This window comes from Psittacula echo (assembly GCF_963264785.1).
Source record: "Psittacula echo genome assembly, chromosome: 5".
NCBI lineage: Eukaryota > Metazoa > Chordata > Aves > Psittaciformes > Psittacidae > Psittacula > Psittacula echo.
The window spans coordinates 40,495,451-40,513,696 of record NC_137739.1 but is presented as its reverse complement, the minus strand read 5'-3'; the positions used below and the strand labels follow the sequence as shown (position 1 = coordinate 40,513,696).

The 18,246-nt window shown below is 39.9% G+C and overlaps 1 protein-coding gene across 1 annotated transcript in view; it reads right to left on the bottom strand.

Annotated features, from left to right (window-relative positions):
* The window catches only part of DCAF5 (DDB1 and CUL4 associated factor 5), a 73,606-nt gene that overhangs the window by 30,933 nt on the left and 24,427 nt on the right, over nucleotides 1–18,246 (bottom strand). The window contains exon 6 of the mRNA XM_080617866.1: nucleotides 1,438–1,651. Coding sequence (XP_080473992.1) covers nucleotides 1,438–1,651 — 214 coding nt within the window. The remainder of the gene's footprint in view (nucleotides 1–1,437; nucleotides 1,652–18,246) is intronic.

Sequence of the window (18,246 nt, the reverse complement as noted above, 5' to 3'; positions counted from 1 at the left end):
TTCATTATCTTTTTTCCTTTCCAGTTAGATTATAGGTACAAGCAAGTATCTAAATGTCAATTTCCATCATCTCTAATATTCCATATTAAACTTCTTCTTCCATATTAGCTTCTTACAGCATTTATAAGGGTATATAAATGCCTGCCTTTTGTTCCGATTTCCAACTGGCTAGTAGCATTATGTGTTGATACTTATCCAAACAGAAAGTCCATCAAGCCAAAAGAGTATCAAGGGGATTTAAAAAAAAAAATATGCAGGCTTCTGAAGCACTGCACTGACCTAATACAGAACAGCCATATTCTTCCCATTAAAACAACACCATACTCATAAGAAGATGGCCAAGAAAGCACAACAACAGACACACTTATCTTGACCTTCAGTAATAGATAAGAACTTAAACTATGCGTCAGAATGTACAGGGGCCTACTCTGACTTCCAAGACAAACGTATCATCTTTAGGCTGACTAAATAACGGACCACAAGTCATCAGCAGCTTTCTTCTTAAACAAGACATGTTTGCCCATTCTTTATAGTAAATCACTCTATTTTTTAAAGATAGTTTTATTATTACATTTTCACATTCCTCCTGCCAAAAACTATGTAAAACTCTGAGACACTTCTCAAGTTCAGTGATGTAAATATATTTCCTACTTGCAAACTGAAAGAAGCTCAACTCTGCCTCCTGCAGCAGCAGCAATAGAATTAATCACCAAATTCTAATGCAGGAATTTTACTGATGACAGCTAATAAATTTTCAGATCTTAACTACACTATCATGGCTTAAAAATACTTCGTTTTGTCCTTAAGCAGAGTTGGTGGTTATTAAATATACCTGTCCAAAGATAATATCCAATTCTAAAATCATACAAACTGCTGTTAGTCCCTTTATGTGACCTATTTATTTGTGATAAGTAGCAGAGACAGTCTTGTCTCAGTGAACTAACAAACTATTCCTTCCTAACCACCTGTCATCACCACTTATAGAACACTGAACTATAAAGATCTATAAAATGATCAAGTAATATAGTATTAAAAGAGAAACTTAACAATTGAAAATAAGAATCAATAACTCTATAAATCCACAGTATCTATGTTTTGTGGGATTGCCTCTACTGCACTAAGCAATAGTGAAATGCAAGGAAGATGCTCGCTTATCATATATAGATAATTTTGTCTATCCATCCTTCTAAAATCATGTTAATCTGACCTAAAAAGCCTCTGCAAATATTTTTCTTGTGATCATCACCTTCCAAGAAGTAAAATTTATCACATGCTTTGGTGTATGTTTTCCTTCTTTCAGAGCCTACATTGCCAAACAGTTCTGAGGTAAGCCTACACATATACTGCCCTCCTGTTTCATCTCCCAAGCAGCTTATAGGTGTTTCCAAACACTAATGGAAACCCTGGAGACTGAGGACAGCATTGCTTGATTATTACCTGATCACGATCACCTGCAAAACAGCAGCTCTTCATAGTACATGAGTTGAAGTACCCCTGGTTGTCAAACTGGAAGACAGGCAGCCGACAGTGAATGTCGTAGAGGACTGGGGGAAGGCGCCGACGCAGTGCCAGCAGCTGGGTTCCGTTGCTGTTGAACCGGACACTCATGGCACTCTGAAGGGAGAGGTTTCCACCGTAGCGGAGCAGCGAACTGGGAAAAGACAGCAGAAACAAGTGAGGTGACATTAAAGACAAAAGAATCTCTCCAACCTTACTGAGTAATTTCAAACAAGCCCAGTAACCTATAATCTTACTTTGTGTGCATTTAATTTCTGCTTCAGATCATCAATTCCCGAACAAACTTCATTCAAAACCTGAATTGTAAACTATCAGAATACTAAAGTAACACTATAAGGTCTTCAGAAGAGTAAATTTAAAGACTGAGAGTAGTTTTGTTAGTAACAACTACATTTCCCGCATAGCAGCAAAGTTTCACAGAGTAACCTTAGCCTTAAAAAGACTTTTCCTGTACTTCTGGGATGTCTGCATTTGAGACTGACCCTACCAGCATCCAGCTGGTGCCTGAATCCAGCCAGCCCTAACTTTTTTTCCTCTGCTCTGGCACCAGATGGCATTTTCTCTGATTGCAGTTAGACTGACCATTGTATCACTTCCGCTTCTATTTACATTTCTACAGGCGTAAGAGGAATGTCTGAGTTCTACAATCAGTTCCAGGTGTTGCAAATAAAAGGCCATCTTACTAACAAGTTACTGCAAGAAATGCTAAACCAAGTCACCTCAAACTTGCTTCATCAAAAATATTGCCAAGTAAGCAAGACAATTATGCTACTATGTGACACCTAAACCCCTCACAGTTGAATTTGCTAATCTCCTTGTCCCATATAAGGCTGCATGATCAGAGCTAGAGTATTTGTATCAGCTCTTATTGATATACACAAGACAAAACCAACGGGTCACAAATTTCCAGGCTCTCTCTTTAAAACTATAAAAGAGTATGGAATTTGTTCCATCCAGGAACGTAAAGGTAATCAAAGTATACCTGAAATTCAACTTGCATTGTATGGGCTTTCTGTTTTTTCAAAGACTTAATTCAATTCCTGTGCTTGAAATAACTGTGTGTATGGAAAGGGCAACAGTGAAGGAAGAAGACATTTTATCCGTTTTTTGTTTGGAAAAATCACTAAAACCTCCTTGAGCAGTACCAGAACTTGACCTTTTCTTAACAGGTTTTGAGCAATCCACATCAAATATTGTTAAGTGCTGTGATTTTTATGCACCTTCTGGACCAGAAAAGGCACAAAATTTGCAGATCCTACAGGGACATTCATTCATGGACTTTAATGCATTATACTTTCTGATGTAGCCCTCTGTCCCAACATTTGTGAGAAATGAGTCACTCAGCATGGATGGAAAGCCACGTTCCATGCAGGTTGAAGCATGAACCCACTGCATGAGATACTGAAAAGTTAAAAACTATTCTTCCTAAGCCAGAGTTAAACAAAACCAAAAATAAAATAGAAAACTCTGCATAACAAGCACACTAGAAATACACTGCTATCACACACGCACACTTTGTGACCTGATCAGTCAAAGCCAGGGTGCTGCAAAGAAATCAGAAGTCACAGTTTCAAAGCCAACTAATAAGAGCTTCAAGCTGGGCACCACAACTTATGAATGCCTTATCATCATGAAGAGTCCTGCTCTCTCACCCGTGTGTGCATTTTTCCAGGCAAAGCTGCTGAGCTTCTCTTAATAGTGCTTACAGCTTTCAATAAAAGCATGAGAAAATTTAATACTAGAAACTGTAGCCTTAGAGACAAGGATTTAGGATCCCCTCATCAGCCCTAATTTCTATTAATCAAGATCCAGGAAGTACTCAGCCATCTCAAAATACTCAGGCACTAAAAAACAAAACAAAACAAAAAAATTAAAAAATCCAAAACCAAACAAAATCAAAACACCACCCCCCAGCCCACCCCAAACCAAAACCACCAGAAAAATCCAACAAAAAAATCCAACCCAAACCAACCAAAACCTTCACCCAAAAAAACAGGCAGAAAAAAAAAAAGGTAATTTTTTCTATAAAAATATAAAAGTTCCCCATCATGGATAAGAATACCATAACATATATGCACCAACTAGACTTAATGTTAAGGTGCAGTCACTGCTGCAGCAGCAAGATTAAAGCCCTTTTCCCCATTATCAGTTCACCTCCTCAATGTAAACCTGGAATTCTTTCCTGCCTACAAGTGAGTGAGCCTACCAGATGCCACATCCTTTCCACTATTCAGGCAAAGTTTCCATGGTTACTATTACTATGCCCTGCCTGAAATATTCTGAGATTATATTTTGCAGTAATAGTGGGTAATATCAAACTAGCTTCCATTCTGCTTACAGATGTTCTCAAACTCCTATAGCAGTCAAAGCTATTAAAGAAAACACCTCGTGGAGTTGAATGCTACATTGTGTTTCAGTAACTTTAGTGTAACAAAGCTTTAAAAGAATATTTTATTTCAGAAATTAAATGAAGAAAGGCTCAAACTTCAGAAATTATGATCACACACACACATGAAAAGTCTGGAATTAAGGAGATGTGTAGTTAAGACCCCTCAAAAGACCAACAGCTTTGCCTACCTCATACCCTCACTTCACACGATTCAGCCCCACATGTAATGGAAATATAATTTGTGCTGCAGTTCCTTGAACACTTGGCTAAGTTTGAACAGTGGGCTAAGTTTGGCTATTAGAGAAAGAAATACTAAAGTAGCCATTCCTCATTCATCAGACTCTATAACTCCAAGTACAGCAAAATGCTGCACTAAATCATGAGAGTGCTTTTCCCCACCATGCTGTGTCCTGCTTGCTTCCTCTATGCCTCTTTGAAAGGGTTTATTAAATTAACCGCACAGTGTTTTCCTTTAACAAGCTATGGAAAGAGGCAGCAGGTAGTCAGGTGGGGGTGAGGAGAGACAAACTGACACCAGAACCCCCCAAACATTTATTTCCTGACCTAGAGGAGGGAGTGCAGCTCATGGCTCCATCTTGCTGGAAAAGCTAGGAACTTAGTTCACAAACAGAGGACATAAGCAGTCAGCTGTCTCCAAGAAAGAAGCTGGGGGAAGTTATGTTATTTTTTTACAGTATTATACCAGTACTTCTACTTATTAGAACTAAAGAGGATGTCTGAATCAGTAAGCTCTAAAGATCTTCAAACAAATCAGAACCAGTTTTGCTCTTTTTCCTTTTTTGGGGGCGGGGAAGCAAGAGGAAGGGGAGGGCTGTGTTTAAGCATGTTCAATGTTCAAATGACTACCTCCACTTTCTTGGTTGCATCATGGTGCTGCTCTATACCTTTCTTTAGTCAGTGCGACCTTTGGATTTTTTCCACACAGGATTACGTGGGGAAGTGTAGACATGCTTGGACATGTTGCTCATGCCACTTCTAATGGCTCCTTATTGCATGCTATAGCAAACGAATTTCAGAGGCAACACCTTCTTGCAGTTACTGAAAAGTTTACTAATACATCAGACTAAGAGCAATACTCTTCTCTCAAAGACAAAGGACATGACAGCTAGTGAGAAATCTGAAGACCATCTTAAAAGAACAACAATGAACAAGATGGGTGCCCCTCCTGCCAAAGGAATTATCCTTATGAATCCAGACCCAGACTACTCTGAGATTTAGTCTGCTTCCAAATTTGTCTCATCCAGCCAGCTGTGGAATGCTGATATTGCCTACTAGCTCTGGAAGCAATACAGAGAGAGAGATACGTGCACTTAGGAGTTTTTAAAAAGGTCATCTTGGATGATTAAGAGAAATACGTCCACAGATGGAACAGTAAAATCCAACCAAACACGCTGGAGCTGAAGGGAGGCTGAGGAGGGAGAGAATGGACAGTTATGTGCAATATGGTCATTTCTGTAGTTGGATATGCTGCATGCAGGCAGCACTCAAGTGTTAACTAAATACCAGCTCAGGCAAACAATGGAAGGCTTTCAATCCAAGAGTAGCACCACTAATGTAAATAAATACATTTCCACTGGCAGCTAGTGGGGTGAGGGAAGAAGTAAGTTTCACTGCACTCAGAATGTGCAGGAAAAGTCTATACTTGAAACAAGCATTTCTCTCTCCTCCTTTCTTCCCTTTTCTAAACAAAAAAGCTTTTTCATCTTTTTTTGAAAAGTTGACTGCCTGACTGGTAAACACAAGTGTAACCCAGGCTATTTCAAAGTTAACTTGGCAACAGACAGTGGCCATTAAAACCATGAGATCAGTGTCTTGGTAGAAATAAAATAAAAGCAGCGTGAATGACAGCATCAAATAGAACCATTAAATAAAACCATTGAATAGCTTCTCTTGATAAGCTACAAATCTGACACGAAAAGCAGCATAGAAACTGTCCCTCGGATATGAGTGTCATTCAAGAGGGAGAAGGAAGGAAGGGAGAAAGTGTTAGCATCAAATAGCAGTGTGTGAAACTACCTTAATGAAAGAATGAGCTTAAAATGAAAAAATGAATTTAATGTTTGTAACTAATACACATCATTGCATACAACTGTTTTTGTCAGCATTTCTGTAACCACAAAATTGGGGAACTTCGAACTATGCAAAAAGAACTGGAATAAACTTGGCAAACAGAATCTTGGCCTGGAAAACTGCAGAAAGGTTTGGGTTTTATTTGGAATAAAATTATTCTCTGTATATAAAAAACCCACACAATTCTTATTTAGTCTGGAGCAGACACTTAGAAAGAGCCAAATAACCAACAAACTAACCAAACAAGCACAGGATCAAATCAACATGGAAGGTTTTGGGTTTGGGTTTTTTTTAAAGTAGGTTACAAGTCTCACAGAAATCTCATGATAGTTTCTTTGAAAAGCAGGTAAGTCCTGTCAAAGCGTATGGAGTTTCTCTATATGTATTCAGATGTGTTAATAAATGTGAAGGAAGTCCATCAGTGTTCTTAAGATTGAAAAGGTACAGAAACCATGCTCAGGATTTTCTTATTTCTCAATAGCATGCTCTTTTTCAATTATATCATCAGTATTTCTGATTATTTCACTACCTTTATAAGAACTCTGTTCAAGAACTACATCCCCCGGAATCCTTAGCAGGAAGTAAGGGATATTTGCCTGGACTTCAAAGAATAACAAAATAAAATAAAGGCTGTGTATTGTTAGCCAAACTGAACACCTTAACTCTCCTTCACAGGACATACAAGTAGAATCAACTGCATGCACCAAAACTGGAAAAGTAGGGAATATGGGGTGCAGCTCTGCATGTTCAAGATGTCATTCCTTCTGCTCTTTACTGTTAGGGTTAGGATTATGTAAAGACAGGCTGGGGACAACGTAGGCCCCCTCTGGAAGATATCGGGAGAACTGGCTACCCAGGATTTGGAGAAGGCTGAGGTTCTTAATGACTTCTTTGCCTCGGTCTTCACTGGCAAAGGCTCTGACCGTACCACCCAAGTCTTGGAAGGCGGACGCAGGGACTGTGAGAATGAACACCCTAGGCCCACTGTAGGAGAGGAGCTGGTTCGAGACCATCTTAAAAACCTAAACATGCACAAGTCCATGGGACCTGATGACATCCATCTGCGGGTCCTGAAGGAGCTAGTGAATGAAGTTGCTAAGCCTCTGGCCATCATATCTGAAAAATCATGGCAGTCAGGTGAAGTTCCCGATGACTGGAAGAAGGGAAATATAACCCCCATTTTCAAGAAGGGGAAAATGGATGACCCAGGGAACTACAGACCAGTCAGTCTCACCTCTGTGCCTGGCAAAATCTTGGAGCAGATTCTGCTGGAAGGCATGCTAAGGCACATGAAAAACAAGGAGGTGGTTGGTGACAGCCAGCATGGCTTCACTAAGGGGAAATCCTGCCTGACCAATTTGGTGGCCTTCTATGATGGGGCTACGGAACTGATGGACAGGGGCAGAGCAGTTGACGTCATCTACCTGGACTTGTGCAAAGCCTTCGACACTGTTCCACACAACATCCTTGTCTCTAAATTGGAGAGACATCAATTTGATGGGTGGACCACTCAGTGGATAAAGAACTGTCTGGATGGCCGCACGCAAAGAGTTGTGGTCAATGGCTCGATGTCCGGCTGGAGACCAGTAAGTGGTGTCCCTCAGGGATCGGTGTTGGGACCGCTCTTGTTCAACATCTTTGTCAGTGACATGGACAGTGGGATTGAGTGCGCCCTCACCAAGTTTGCCGATGACACCAAGCTGTGTGGTTTGGTTGATACGCCGGAGGGAAGGGATGCCATCCAGAGGGACCTCGACACACTTGTGAGGTGGGCTGATGCCAACCTTATGAACTTTAACCATGCCAAGTGCAAGGTCCTACACCTGGGTCAGAGCAATCCCAGGCACAGCTACAGGTTGGGCAAAGAAGAGATTCAGAGCAGCCCTGCAGAGAAGGACTTGGGGGTGTTGGTCAATGAGAAAATGAACATGAGCTGGCTTCAGTGTTTGCTCGCAGCCCAGAAAGCCAACCGTATCCTAAGCTGCATCAAGAGGAGTGTAACCAGCAGGTCAAAGGAGGTGATCCTGCCCCTCTACTCTGCTCTCGTGAGACCTCACTTGGAGTACTGTGTGCAGTTCTGATGTCCTCAACATAAAAAGGACATGGAACTGTTGGAACAAGTCCAGAGGAGGGCTACGAGAATGATCAGGGGAGTGGAGCACCTCTTGTATGAAGACAGGCTGAGAAAGTTGGGGCTGTTCAGCCTGGAGAAGAGAAGGCTGCGTGGAGACCTCCTAGCAGCCTTCCAGTATCTGAAGGGGGCCTACAAGGATGCTGGGGATGGACTCTTCATCAGGGACTGTAGTGACAGGACAAGCAAGGGGTAATGGGTTCAAACTTAAACAGGGGAAGTTTAGATTGGATATAAGGAGGAAGTTCTTTATTGTAAGGGTGGTGAGGCACTGGAATGGGTTGCCCAGGGAGGTTGTGAGTGCTCCATCCTTGGCAGTGTTCAAGGCCAGGTTGGATGAGGCCTTGGGTGGCATGGTTTAGTGTGAGGTGTCCTTGCCCATGGCAGGAGGGTTGGAACTAGATGATCTTAAGGTCCTTTCCAACCCTAACTATTCTATGATTCTATGATTCTATAAAAAGGAATCCCCCATCATTAATACATTTTCATGCATGGCAAGCTCTAAGGTGAATAGAAGCTTCATCTTCCCCTCCAAACAAGGAGGGCAATAACTTTTTTTTTTTTTTTTTATAAGAAAGATTCTTATCTGATAACTTCAGAATCTGGTGCCTTAAGAACATCAGACATCACCAGATTTACGTATCCAATGAAGTCAGACTACGTAACAGCAAAGGTTTGTATGGTTTGGCCTTTACGATCTATTGAATCACTGAATGCTAAGGTTGCTTCACCACTGATCTCAGGCAGCTCTCCAGAAAGCATTATATTTTCCTTTATTTTGCTTTCATTCATGGGAAAAAAAAGTACAGAATTTCAGCATTTTGAAGAAGATGACGAGCAAAGGCATAAAGTAAACTAAGCTCTCTCCCTCATCTGTATTACTTTTATCCTTCTATGACTTAAGGCTTTTCTGCCATTATAGCAATTAAACAGCAGCAAATGACAACAAACACACCCCCCTATTTGTTTGAATGTTTCAAATCCTCCTCCAGCTCTGTCTAACATTTGTTTTGGTCTTATTACAGACCTGTTCCCAAACATAATCACTGTTCTAGGCTTGTCCTCACCACAGATCTGTGAGTCAGCAGGCACAAGTGTCCTGTACTCACTCTAATTGAATCATCCAGGTGTTACTGTAACCTGAGTAATAAATGAGATCTTGTAGACAGTAATTTTGCAGTAAAGAAAAACAAAATACCCAGGTTAAAAAATAAAAGTAGAGACTATGAAGCAAAAAGCAACTGTCCAACAACCATAAGTAACCTAGCAAAATCACCTGATCATTTTCCTCCTTTTCTAATCTGAATTCTGCAGCTGGAGCCCATTATTCAGCCCATTCAGAAATAGTACCTTCCAGGATGGAGTACAGACTGTGAGAGAACACTGCACAGATGAATCCAGCAAAACACAAAGGAGTTGCTTCCATCAGATAACCAGAGAAGATGCAAATACAGCCAGACATGGCATAAGAAGATGACCTTTAAGTCAACTGAAGGAACAGAAACTGTTTCCAAAACGAAGCAGACACCAAAGTCAGTGTAACACAAAGAACAAAGATACCAGAGAACTTTACCTCAATAAAATAATTTGAGTGTGAAAGCTGGTAATTCCTCCTGAAGGGTAAATCCATTTTCACACCTTACTGTCTCTGCAAAAGCAGTCACGTATCAATACTGCAATCCTATGAGGCATTTTCTCCTACACACGTTTCTGTGTTGGGATTCTTGTACTGCATTAGGAAAGCTGAGTAACGGCAGTCACAGGTTTGTTCTTTCATCCAATAATATATATGCACTCACCACCCTTCCTTCCCCCAGCAAAGCTGCACAGAATTTTAATTTAACAAAGCTATAAAGGCTGAAATTAAAGAGCAGGAACAAGAACGTAGGCCTTTCTTTTGACAGAGAAAGTGGCAAGATCCAAGATGCTCCTGCAGAAGCACAGTCCAGTCTTGAATATATAAAGTTTTTGCCTCTCACAGGTACAAGATGAATAAAAATTATTATAAAAAGCTAGCTGAATGCAACTGCACACACAACTTTGGTCTCATCAAGTTGGTTCCACCAGTTTCCCATGGACTGATGATTCAAAGTCTAATTCCTTTGTCTTACAAAACGGTTAAAGTAACATTTCACATGTTCTCCCATAAACGCACTCCCTTGTATTCAGTCACCAATAATTTATTTTACTTTACTTTTTAAAAGAAAAAATGGCATCTCTTAATTCTTATTTTAATTCCCCTCTCATTGAAATGAAGCATAAAGGTGATTAGGATAAGTCTTATATGATCACAGACCTATTTCCTCAGAAAGCAGGCTACCAAAAAACCTTAAATCAGAGCTTCTTTGAAATGACAGATTAATATTTGATACTTATAAAATCTGCACTGCAAGGCCAATACTTTACATTTCATATCCTTGCTTTAGAAAGACTGCTGTGGTCAAGAATTTCAAAACTAACAAGAAGATTAAGCATTATAAGGCTTTTGAAGTAGAAGTATTCCCATTCCTTGATACAGGAAAAACAGGGCAAGAGAGGTCAATCAACAGACCTACCCAACACTGCGAAACAAAACCAGGATTCCTGACTTCTTGTTTACTGCATGAAGCTACTTCTATTCTTGAAAACTGCAAACCTGAACAGCACTGCTGCTTCTGGGAGCAAGCTGGATCCCACAGAGCAAAGGGACAGTACCTAGCTTAAAGTGCCTGGCCAGAACCAAACCAGGCTAGTGTGGGCATGATGGTAACTGTGAAGAAGTTTAATTTTCTAATCAGGAAGTCCCCATGCATATGATGGAGGGCTATCCGCAATGGATAATGTGATTTTTTCTAGTGGTTTGAGAAAATTAGTAAATCAAGACAGGAAAAGCTGAACAGAAGAGTCGCTATAGCCCTATCTGAGGACAAAAAAAGAATTAGAAGCTAAACTGCTAACAATACCCATTTTCCTTATACAACTTGAACCTCAGTAATCTAAATCTCATTTGTGTGTCTCATCAACAAATCTGTGGATGCTGCAGTAAAGACAAAAATCTTCCATTCTGTCACTGAAAAAAAAAACCCAACTTCAAAGATCTTTAGTTTGCACATCAGTGGATTAACCTGAATACACTCCACTACAGGAAGGATACCAGCATAAGCATTAAAAAGACTAAACTAAACCCTCTATCCCAAGAGAGGCTGACAAGGTTAGGCATAAAGCAGGACTGCAAACGAGATAAGGAGTGTGTACATCTAAAACAGAAGCGAAGTGAGAATGCCCATCCTACAATACCATCCTAGTTAATTCTGCAATAAGGAGAAGACGTAAAGGTGGGAAAAAGAAACTACAGCACCTGTTTCACACACTTCAATACCAAGCAGTATTCAGCAGACTTGCACACTTAAGTATTTCTAGACTATTAGTTAGTGTTCACACCAGCAACAGAAAAGAGCACTTGCTTCAAAGTAAAAAGTATCTAGCAATGAATTCACTGATTTACGTCTTTTGCAACTTTTGGTACAACATTTCTGTCTTTCCAAGGGAAAAAGAAAAGAAAGGAAAAAAAAGCAAAAAGCATCAACTGGTTGAAAGTGGCAACCACAAAAAAGTAGGCCATATGCAGCAAAGTGCTCTTCCCAGCAGAAATAACACTTAAGCTATCAGCATAACTAAAGGCTTAATGACCGTCACCATCTCTCTTTGCCCAAAGTAAAAAAGGTTTATTTGCAAATACATCCTTTTTTCTTCAGTGGCCCCCTGGGGACTAGGTTCAGCTGTTTCTAACACCGAAGAAGTAATTTGATTTTGGCTAAATCTGTGTCAAACAGTTTAGAGATTTATTTATGGTTACAATGAGGAAAACAAAGAAAAAAATATTGTCCCTCATCCAGATGCCATTAGCATTCAAAACCTCCTTCAACACAACCCAAAGATTTCCAAAAAAGAATAAGTCAATCCCCATGAACTTAAGCAACAATAAGCTCTCTTTCTGTGACATTAAAGGGAACTTCTAAGAAATAATGGAAAACAACAGTGGTGGTGGGGAGGGAATATCTAAGTTTGGGTTCTGTGTTATTCGTGGCAAATAAGCCAAGTTGGACTAGGTCAGGAAAGCTTCAAATTCTAGGTTGAGACACAGATCAGTTGAGCTTCCTCAATAGCACAGAAGCAAAACTGATGAGGATGGTACGTGTGCGGGATGAGTTGTATTTCCTGAATCGCAAGCGAAGACAAATAGTTATTTGAACTATTTCAGGTGGTGTGGTTGACCCATACTGGTGAGTGCCTAAACAGCGCTTAGAATTTGTTATCCTTTAACCTAGCTAAATGAGTTACTTTAATGAGCACAAAGTTAGTAAAAATTCACAACAAACGGTTCAATTGGGAAGGGAAGGAAAACAAACTGATAAGCTTGACAATGAAAAAGTGGTTGCCAAGATACACATTTTTCCTGAACTCATTAATACAGTGCTCTTCTCAGAGCAGGACTGCAGAGGTCTCCAAACAACCATGCAGCATACTTCTATTGCACTGAAATAACTTGAACAGTGGTTGCTAATTCAATGATGTAGAAGACTCCTCCATCTGCAAGGACTTTGACAATCCCAAAGCACAGGCATTAGAACTGGTTAGAATCACAAGCTTCTTTCCTTTACACACAGTGTCAACATGCAAAACAGTCAAAGAAAAACCTCATCTCCACATACTATTCCTTCCATCCCACTCTTGTCACCATCATGTAACATCTTATTAAAAACCCATAAGGAAAAAGACAATTACAACCAAAGATGCTACTTTGAGAAAATTTCCAATGCACCTGTTCTAGCCTCTAAGGAGCCCTGAACCTCACTAAACTCACTGTCAAGAAGCAAACCCTGTAGTTATCCCCCTCAGTTCATATCCCCTGCAAACGATCATCAATACTGGATTCCACAGTTGTGCTTCCAGAAGCTCAGTATTTCACAGTACTTCAGCCAACATACCAGACATCCTGGTAGTACACAGATAAAATTAGGCAACAGCTACTTTTTCGAGGGAGCTCAGGAAGGTAAGATAGAAAGAATAAAACTCAGCATGTGCACAAGCGTTTCTCAGAAAATAACTGCTGTCTCTGTTCTTCTGGTATGATCTTTGAGGATTAAATATCTTGAAGATTCAAGCCGGGAAGCTAAAATCAGCAACAGTTGGAGACCTAAATCTGTGGAATTAGTTATAATGCTGGTTTTATGATTTTAGAATACCTTATGCATCACTACACAGGTTTTCTAAAGTCCTCTCTATGCAACAGGCTATAAATATCACCTGTGGTATAGACAGAGCTGCAAGTACTCATCATCTTCCTTTCCTCATTTTCTCTTGCACTCTCACCAATCAACAACAAAAAAACAAACCAAACAAAATAAACCCTGCCTCTACTTAGAGGTAATACTTAGCTCTCTCTTGCAAAGATGGTCAATTTGACATGTAACTGATTAAACTGTGAAGAGCTGTTCTCAAATTGCCTGTAGTTGAGACAGCTACCACTTCTATCTCAAAACCGACAAAGGACTTGTGAACCTGAAACCTACGTTTTCCAGCTACATGTCATCATGTCAATCTAACATAAGCCCCCTGTAAGACTCCTACATCCTTAGATTATTTTGAGTACAGAGATATTCTATACCCCTCCATAGAAAGAAGTCATGTAAACCACATTACATACAGTGTTTTCCTCTTGCTATCAGAGACCACTGATCCACAAACAAGAAGGTAATACTCAAAGTATTACCTTCTTTATAGGTCTTTAAAAGGCTGTAAAATAAATGATACAAGTGAAGCCATAAAGCAAGGCAATCAGGGGCCAAGAACTGCATTTTCAGAAGTATTAAGTACCTGTGATTTCCAACAGATTTGGACCAGAAGTTATGCATTCAGTACATTGTTTTAAAGTTAGATTGTGTTTTCTTGCAGCACATGACTAAGCAGAACACCTAGTAATTATCATTTGGCAGAAAAAGCTCTGTTCAAGACAAAGACTTTAGAGAACAGTCAGTTGGAGACCAGCAGCACAGTACAGCCACATCCTTCAAAGCCCTCCATATACCAGCAAGATCAACTTACCCTGACATTCACAATCACTGAAGAGTCCTCCCTCAAGATCCTCACGAATCTAATTAGTCTGTTACAGGGAAGAAATTTCCATCTCCGTATTTTGCTTATTATTTAATGAGCTACTCACTAGTGATTCACTGATACCTAACAACAGGTATTCCTCATCTTTCCTCTGAATTCTCAGTGCAGGAGGCAAATATCTTGATGGGTGTTTTTTTGAGAAACAAATATTCATTTAATGTAAGCTAAAGAAGTTTGCTTGAAAAGGCTCTGAACTGCAGTCACTCCTCAGCCCAGACAAATAAAGACATAAAAGTTGAATTAATGTTCTTGTTTGGCTTTGTCCATAACATGTTGATGGAAAACACTGAAATTAACACTCCTTCAACTTGGGCTTATGACTTGTATGGTCAAGTTAGCTTTAAAAATATGCCATGAAGTTTACAGTCACCAAGAGATACCAGGTTTGCCTGGGTGGTCAAGTATTTTTTTAATTCATCATTGGACTTTCTGAGTACACTGACTTGTGACTCTGCAGACAGCACAGGCCTCCTGAACTTTCAGACCCTTAAAAAGGTCTATTGGACATAAGCATTTCTACCTCACTCAGAGCTTGAATGTTCTGTCTTGAACACAAAAGTGTTCCCAGAACTCAACACTCAAGACCGGTGTCCTAGAACACTGTGTTGTACTGCAAGAACATAAAAAGTTAAGTGTCAAGTAGAAACACACTCTGCTTACAATTTATTCTCATGCAACAGGCAGCCTTAGAAGGTAAATCACTCCCAACTTCGGTTATATTTCACCTCTTCTACTTTATAAAAAGCTACCAGGAATGCTTATAAGGAACACGCTGATAACACAAAAAAGGGAAAGGTTAGTGTAGCAAAAAAACATGAAGCAAGTAAAACAGTAATGCCACAAACATCTGAACGTACCTAATAGTTCACTGCTCCTCAAATGAGGAAGGTCTTGCTTCCTTCTTATCTCCTATTCTTAGTCTTACAGTCCTCCCTCTCTCTTCTCCATCACCTATATTCCTCACTGGATCCTCCCTGAACATAGTTCAGCTTGCTAGGCCATAAGAAAACTATGAAGCTTTTCTAGATTAGTTTTCTAACTTCTGAGCATAATGAGTTGGCGCAAAAACCAGGTCAATCACAAAATTAGCACAATGAACGCAGCGGGAATGAGGGCCTGGGAGCTTTTAGATAAGCCCTCCCAGACTCACAAAAATGCCCCAGACTCTGATACTGACCCAAAGACTTGGCATTTTAACTGCTGAACTGGATGCACAAACAGATCCTATCATGTAAAAAGCTCAGGCCCAGTATTCCCATCACAAGCAGAAAACACTTATGTGAACAGCCCATTAGTAGTGTGAAAAGCAGTTTAAAAGTATGTGATGGTTATTAGTAGGACAGACCAATACCAATAATCATTTTGATCTCAAAAGCTTCCAGATTAGTTGATGTAAGGGGTGGAAGGGCGAGGGAGGTGGAGCGAGAGAGAGGGAACATAGAGAATGAAATAATTAAGGGAACAATTATCATATTTTCTTAGGGGGAAAAGTTGCCTTTTGATTTCAGTAAAAAGAAGGAGACTGGTATGGGGCTGTGTGGAAAAGGGAAAATATGACTACCTAAAAATAGCTTGCGTTACACAGTCGTTGCTTGAAATATATATGTAAATCGACTTGCTGAGTTGCCCCCAGCAATTCTGTAACAATAGATATTTTGTTGAAACAGCTCAAGATGAACGGACTTGCCTTTTTTGATTTTCTTTATACAGGCCCAGCTTCCAGGCCCCATCTAGTGGTGCGAGTGCCTTACAACAGCCTCACTAATCAAGCCCACATTTAAGCTTTTCGATTCAGTTTTCAAAAAGAAACAATACAGTTGGTTTCAGTTTAACTTCCACCTGAAGAATGACAATACTCACACGTTCTAAAAATAGAAAGTAAGACTTCCAGAATCACTATTTAACTTGCAGTCATGCTGAACTTATTGGTTCTATTTTAACACTGCTTTATATGCTATTTTACAGGACCCAACACACCACATTCAGATCTTACTAGTACACTGGGGGAGAAGGGGGAAATTTTGCTGAACCAAATCTGAGACAGAAAAGCTATCAAGCTGTGAATGAACTTTGGGAAAAAGCAAAATTAATCCGCCTCTGTATCCTGACTCAGTCAGCAAAACTAATCAAATTATGACTTTTTGAAGTGAGCTAAACTTTTCACAATTCAGAACTGTGCAACTGTGTCTAGATTTCCCCATGCATGCAAAGAAATGCTGGTTTTTTCAATTATCTTTTTCACTGTAGTAGCCAAGCATAAAGCACTCCCAGATTCCCATCAGAAAGTTAACCAATTTTACAGTATATGAATAAAATTTACTCATAATCAGGACTCCTTTTTTAAACCCTAAGAATATTTTATTTTTAATTTTTAGAGGTGTTTAGTGTTGCCTGACTAAAGCAGCAGATAAAAGCAACTCTCCTGGCTGGAGGTGCGTAACAGCAAACTGAAAGGCAAATTCTCCTATGGCTCAACTGGAGAAGAGCCATGTATTTTGGAGAAAAAACACTCATGTAAAAATCCTCAAATTTTCCAGATAAGTAGATGCAGCTCATTTGTTTCTGACAAGCAATGGAATCTATATCTGAATTCCCTAACCTACAAGGATATCACAACTCCATTCAAGATTCTGAAAATTTAGAGCAATTATTTTAAAACTGCACAGTTAGCCATATTCCACTGCCAGACAAGTTTAGAAGTTAACAGCAGATCATCCCCTTTCTGACAATGCATCATCAACCTGAACAAAGTTAAAGAAAAACTGTATGTCACCTGAGGAACCTCTGCTGATTAAAACCAGGAATTCAGCATCAAGCCTGATGCCCTTCAAATGAGTAAAAGCCAGCTCAAACTGTGGGCTTATCGAACTATCAAACTATTTACAGATATAGCTGTAAATAGTATTACTGTACCAGTGCTGTTGGCCAGAATACAAGTTACGTGAAGGCATTGCTAGCTACACCACTGCTGTTGGGCTTGTCTTCAGAATGCCAGGCTTTTCACTTGCTTTCTGGATTTTGCAGGGAAGCAGCAGCAGGATTCACCAGAACAGCTTCCAGTTATGAAGCAATCCAAGTAGCGGCTGCATCAGTTTCACTCTGCCTCCACTGAGAGCTGACAGAGAACACGACAGTTGGAACAAATGAGTTTTACATGAAGTGTTATACTAGCCTCAAAGTATTAACTATATATAACCATTTCACCTTTCCCATATTGGAAGAGTGCTGTACCCCTTTAGAGTACTTTAACCCACTGGAAGTTATTGTTCTGGCGATCCACAGCAAACATCTAAAAGCATCTATTCTCCTTCTCATATATTCACCTAATTGAGAATATTCACTTATTCTCCTTCTTTCACGGACATTCAACCCCTAATCAAAATCCCGCTGCCACACATCATGATGGAACAGCTAAATTTTAACCTACAACTCAGGTACTGGTACATTTTCTTGGATACTGATGATAGTATAAGAGAGAGCTACAAACCTGTAGAGAATGAAGGATTTCCACCATTAGCAGACTTTTTTGACAGTGAAGAAAGAGCTGATGAAGTAGCCCTTCTTTGCTGTGGTAGCGGTTCTGGCACACAAGTTACACAGGCAGCTTTCTGTTTATCCAGAGATTATGGATAGCTTCAAGGCTGTTTATCCCATTCTGCCTATAGAACTGATCAGCCAAAATGGTTTTGGCACACATCTTACCTGTAACTACACTTTGTGTCCTTTAATAAGGATACAGAAAATACGCGCAAACTCCCTCACATACCAACTCCAGTTCTAAGTGAAGTCTAACACAAGTACTTCAGCATCGTGTGGATTACTTCATCCTTAAAAAAAAAAAACACTTCCCCCCTTCCTTTCCCCAATAACTAAGTTCATACTGTATTTTCCCCAGAAGATACTGTCACAAACTGAAACCCACATATGAAAAATCTAAATTCTGGCTTCCAGTTCCTCACTG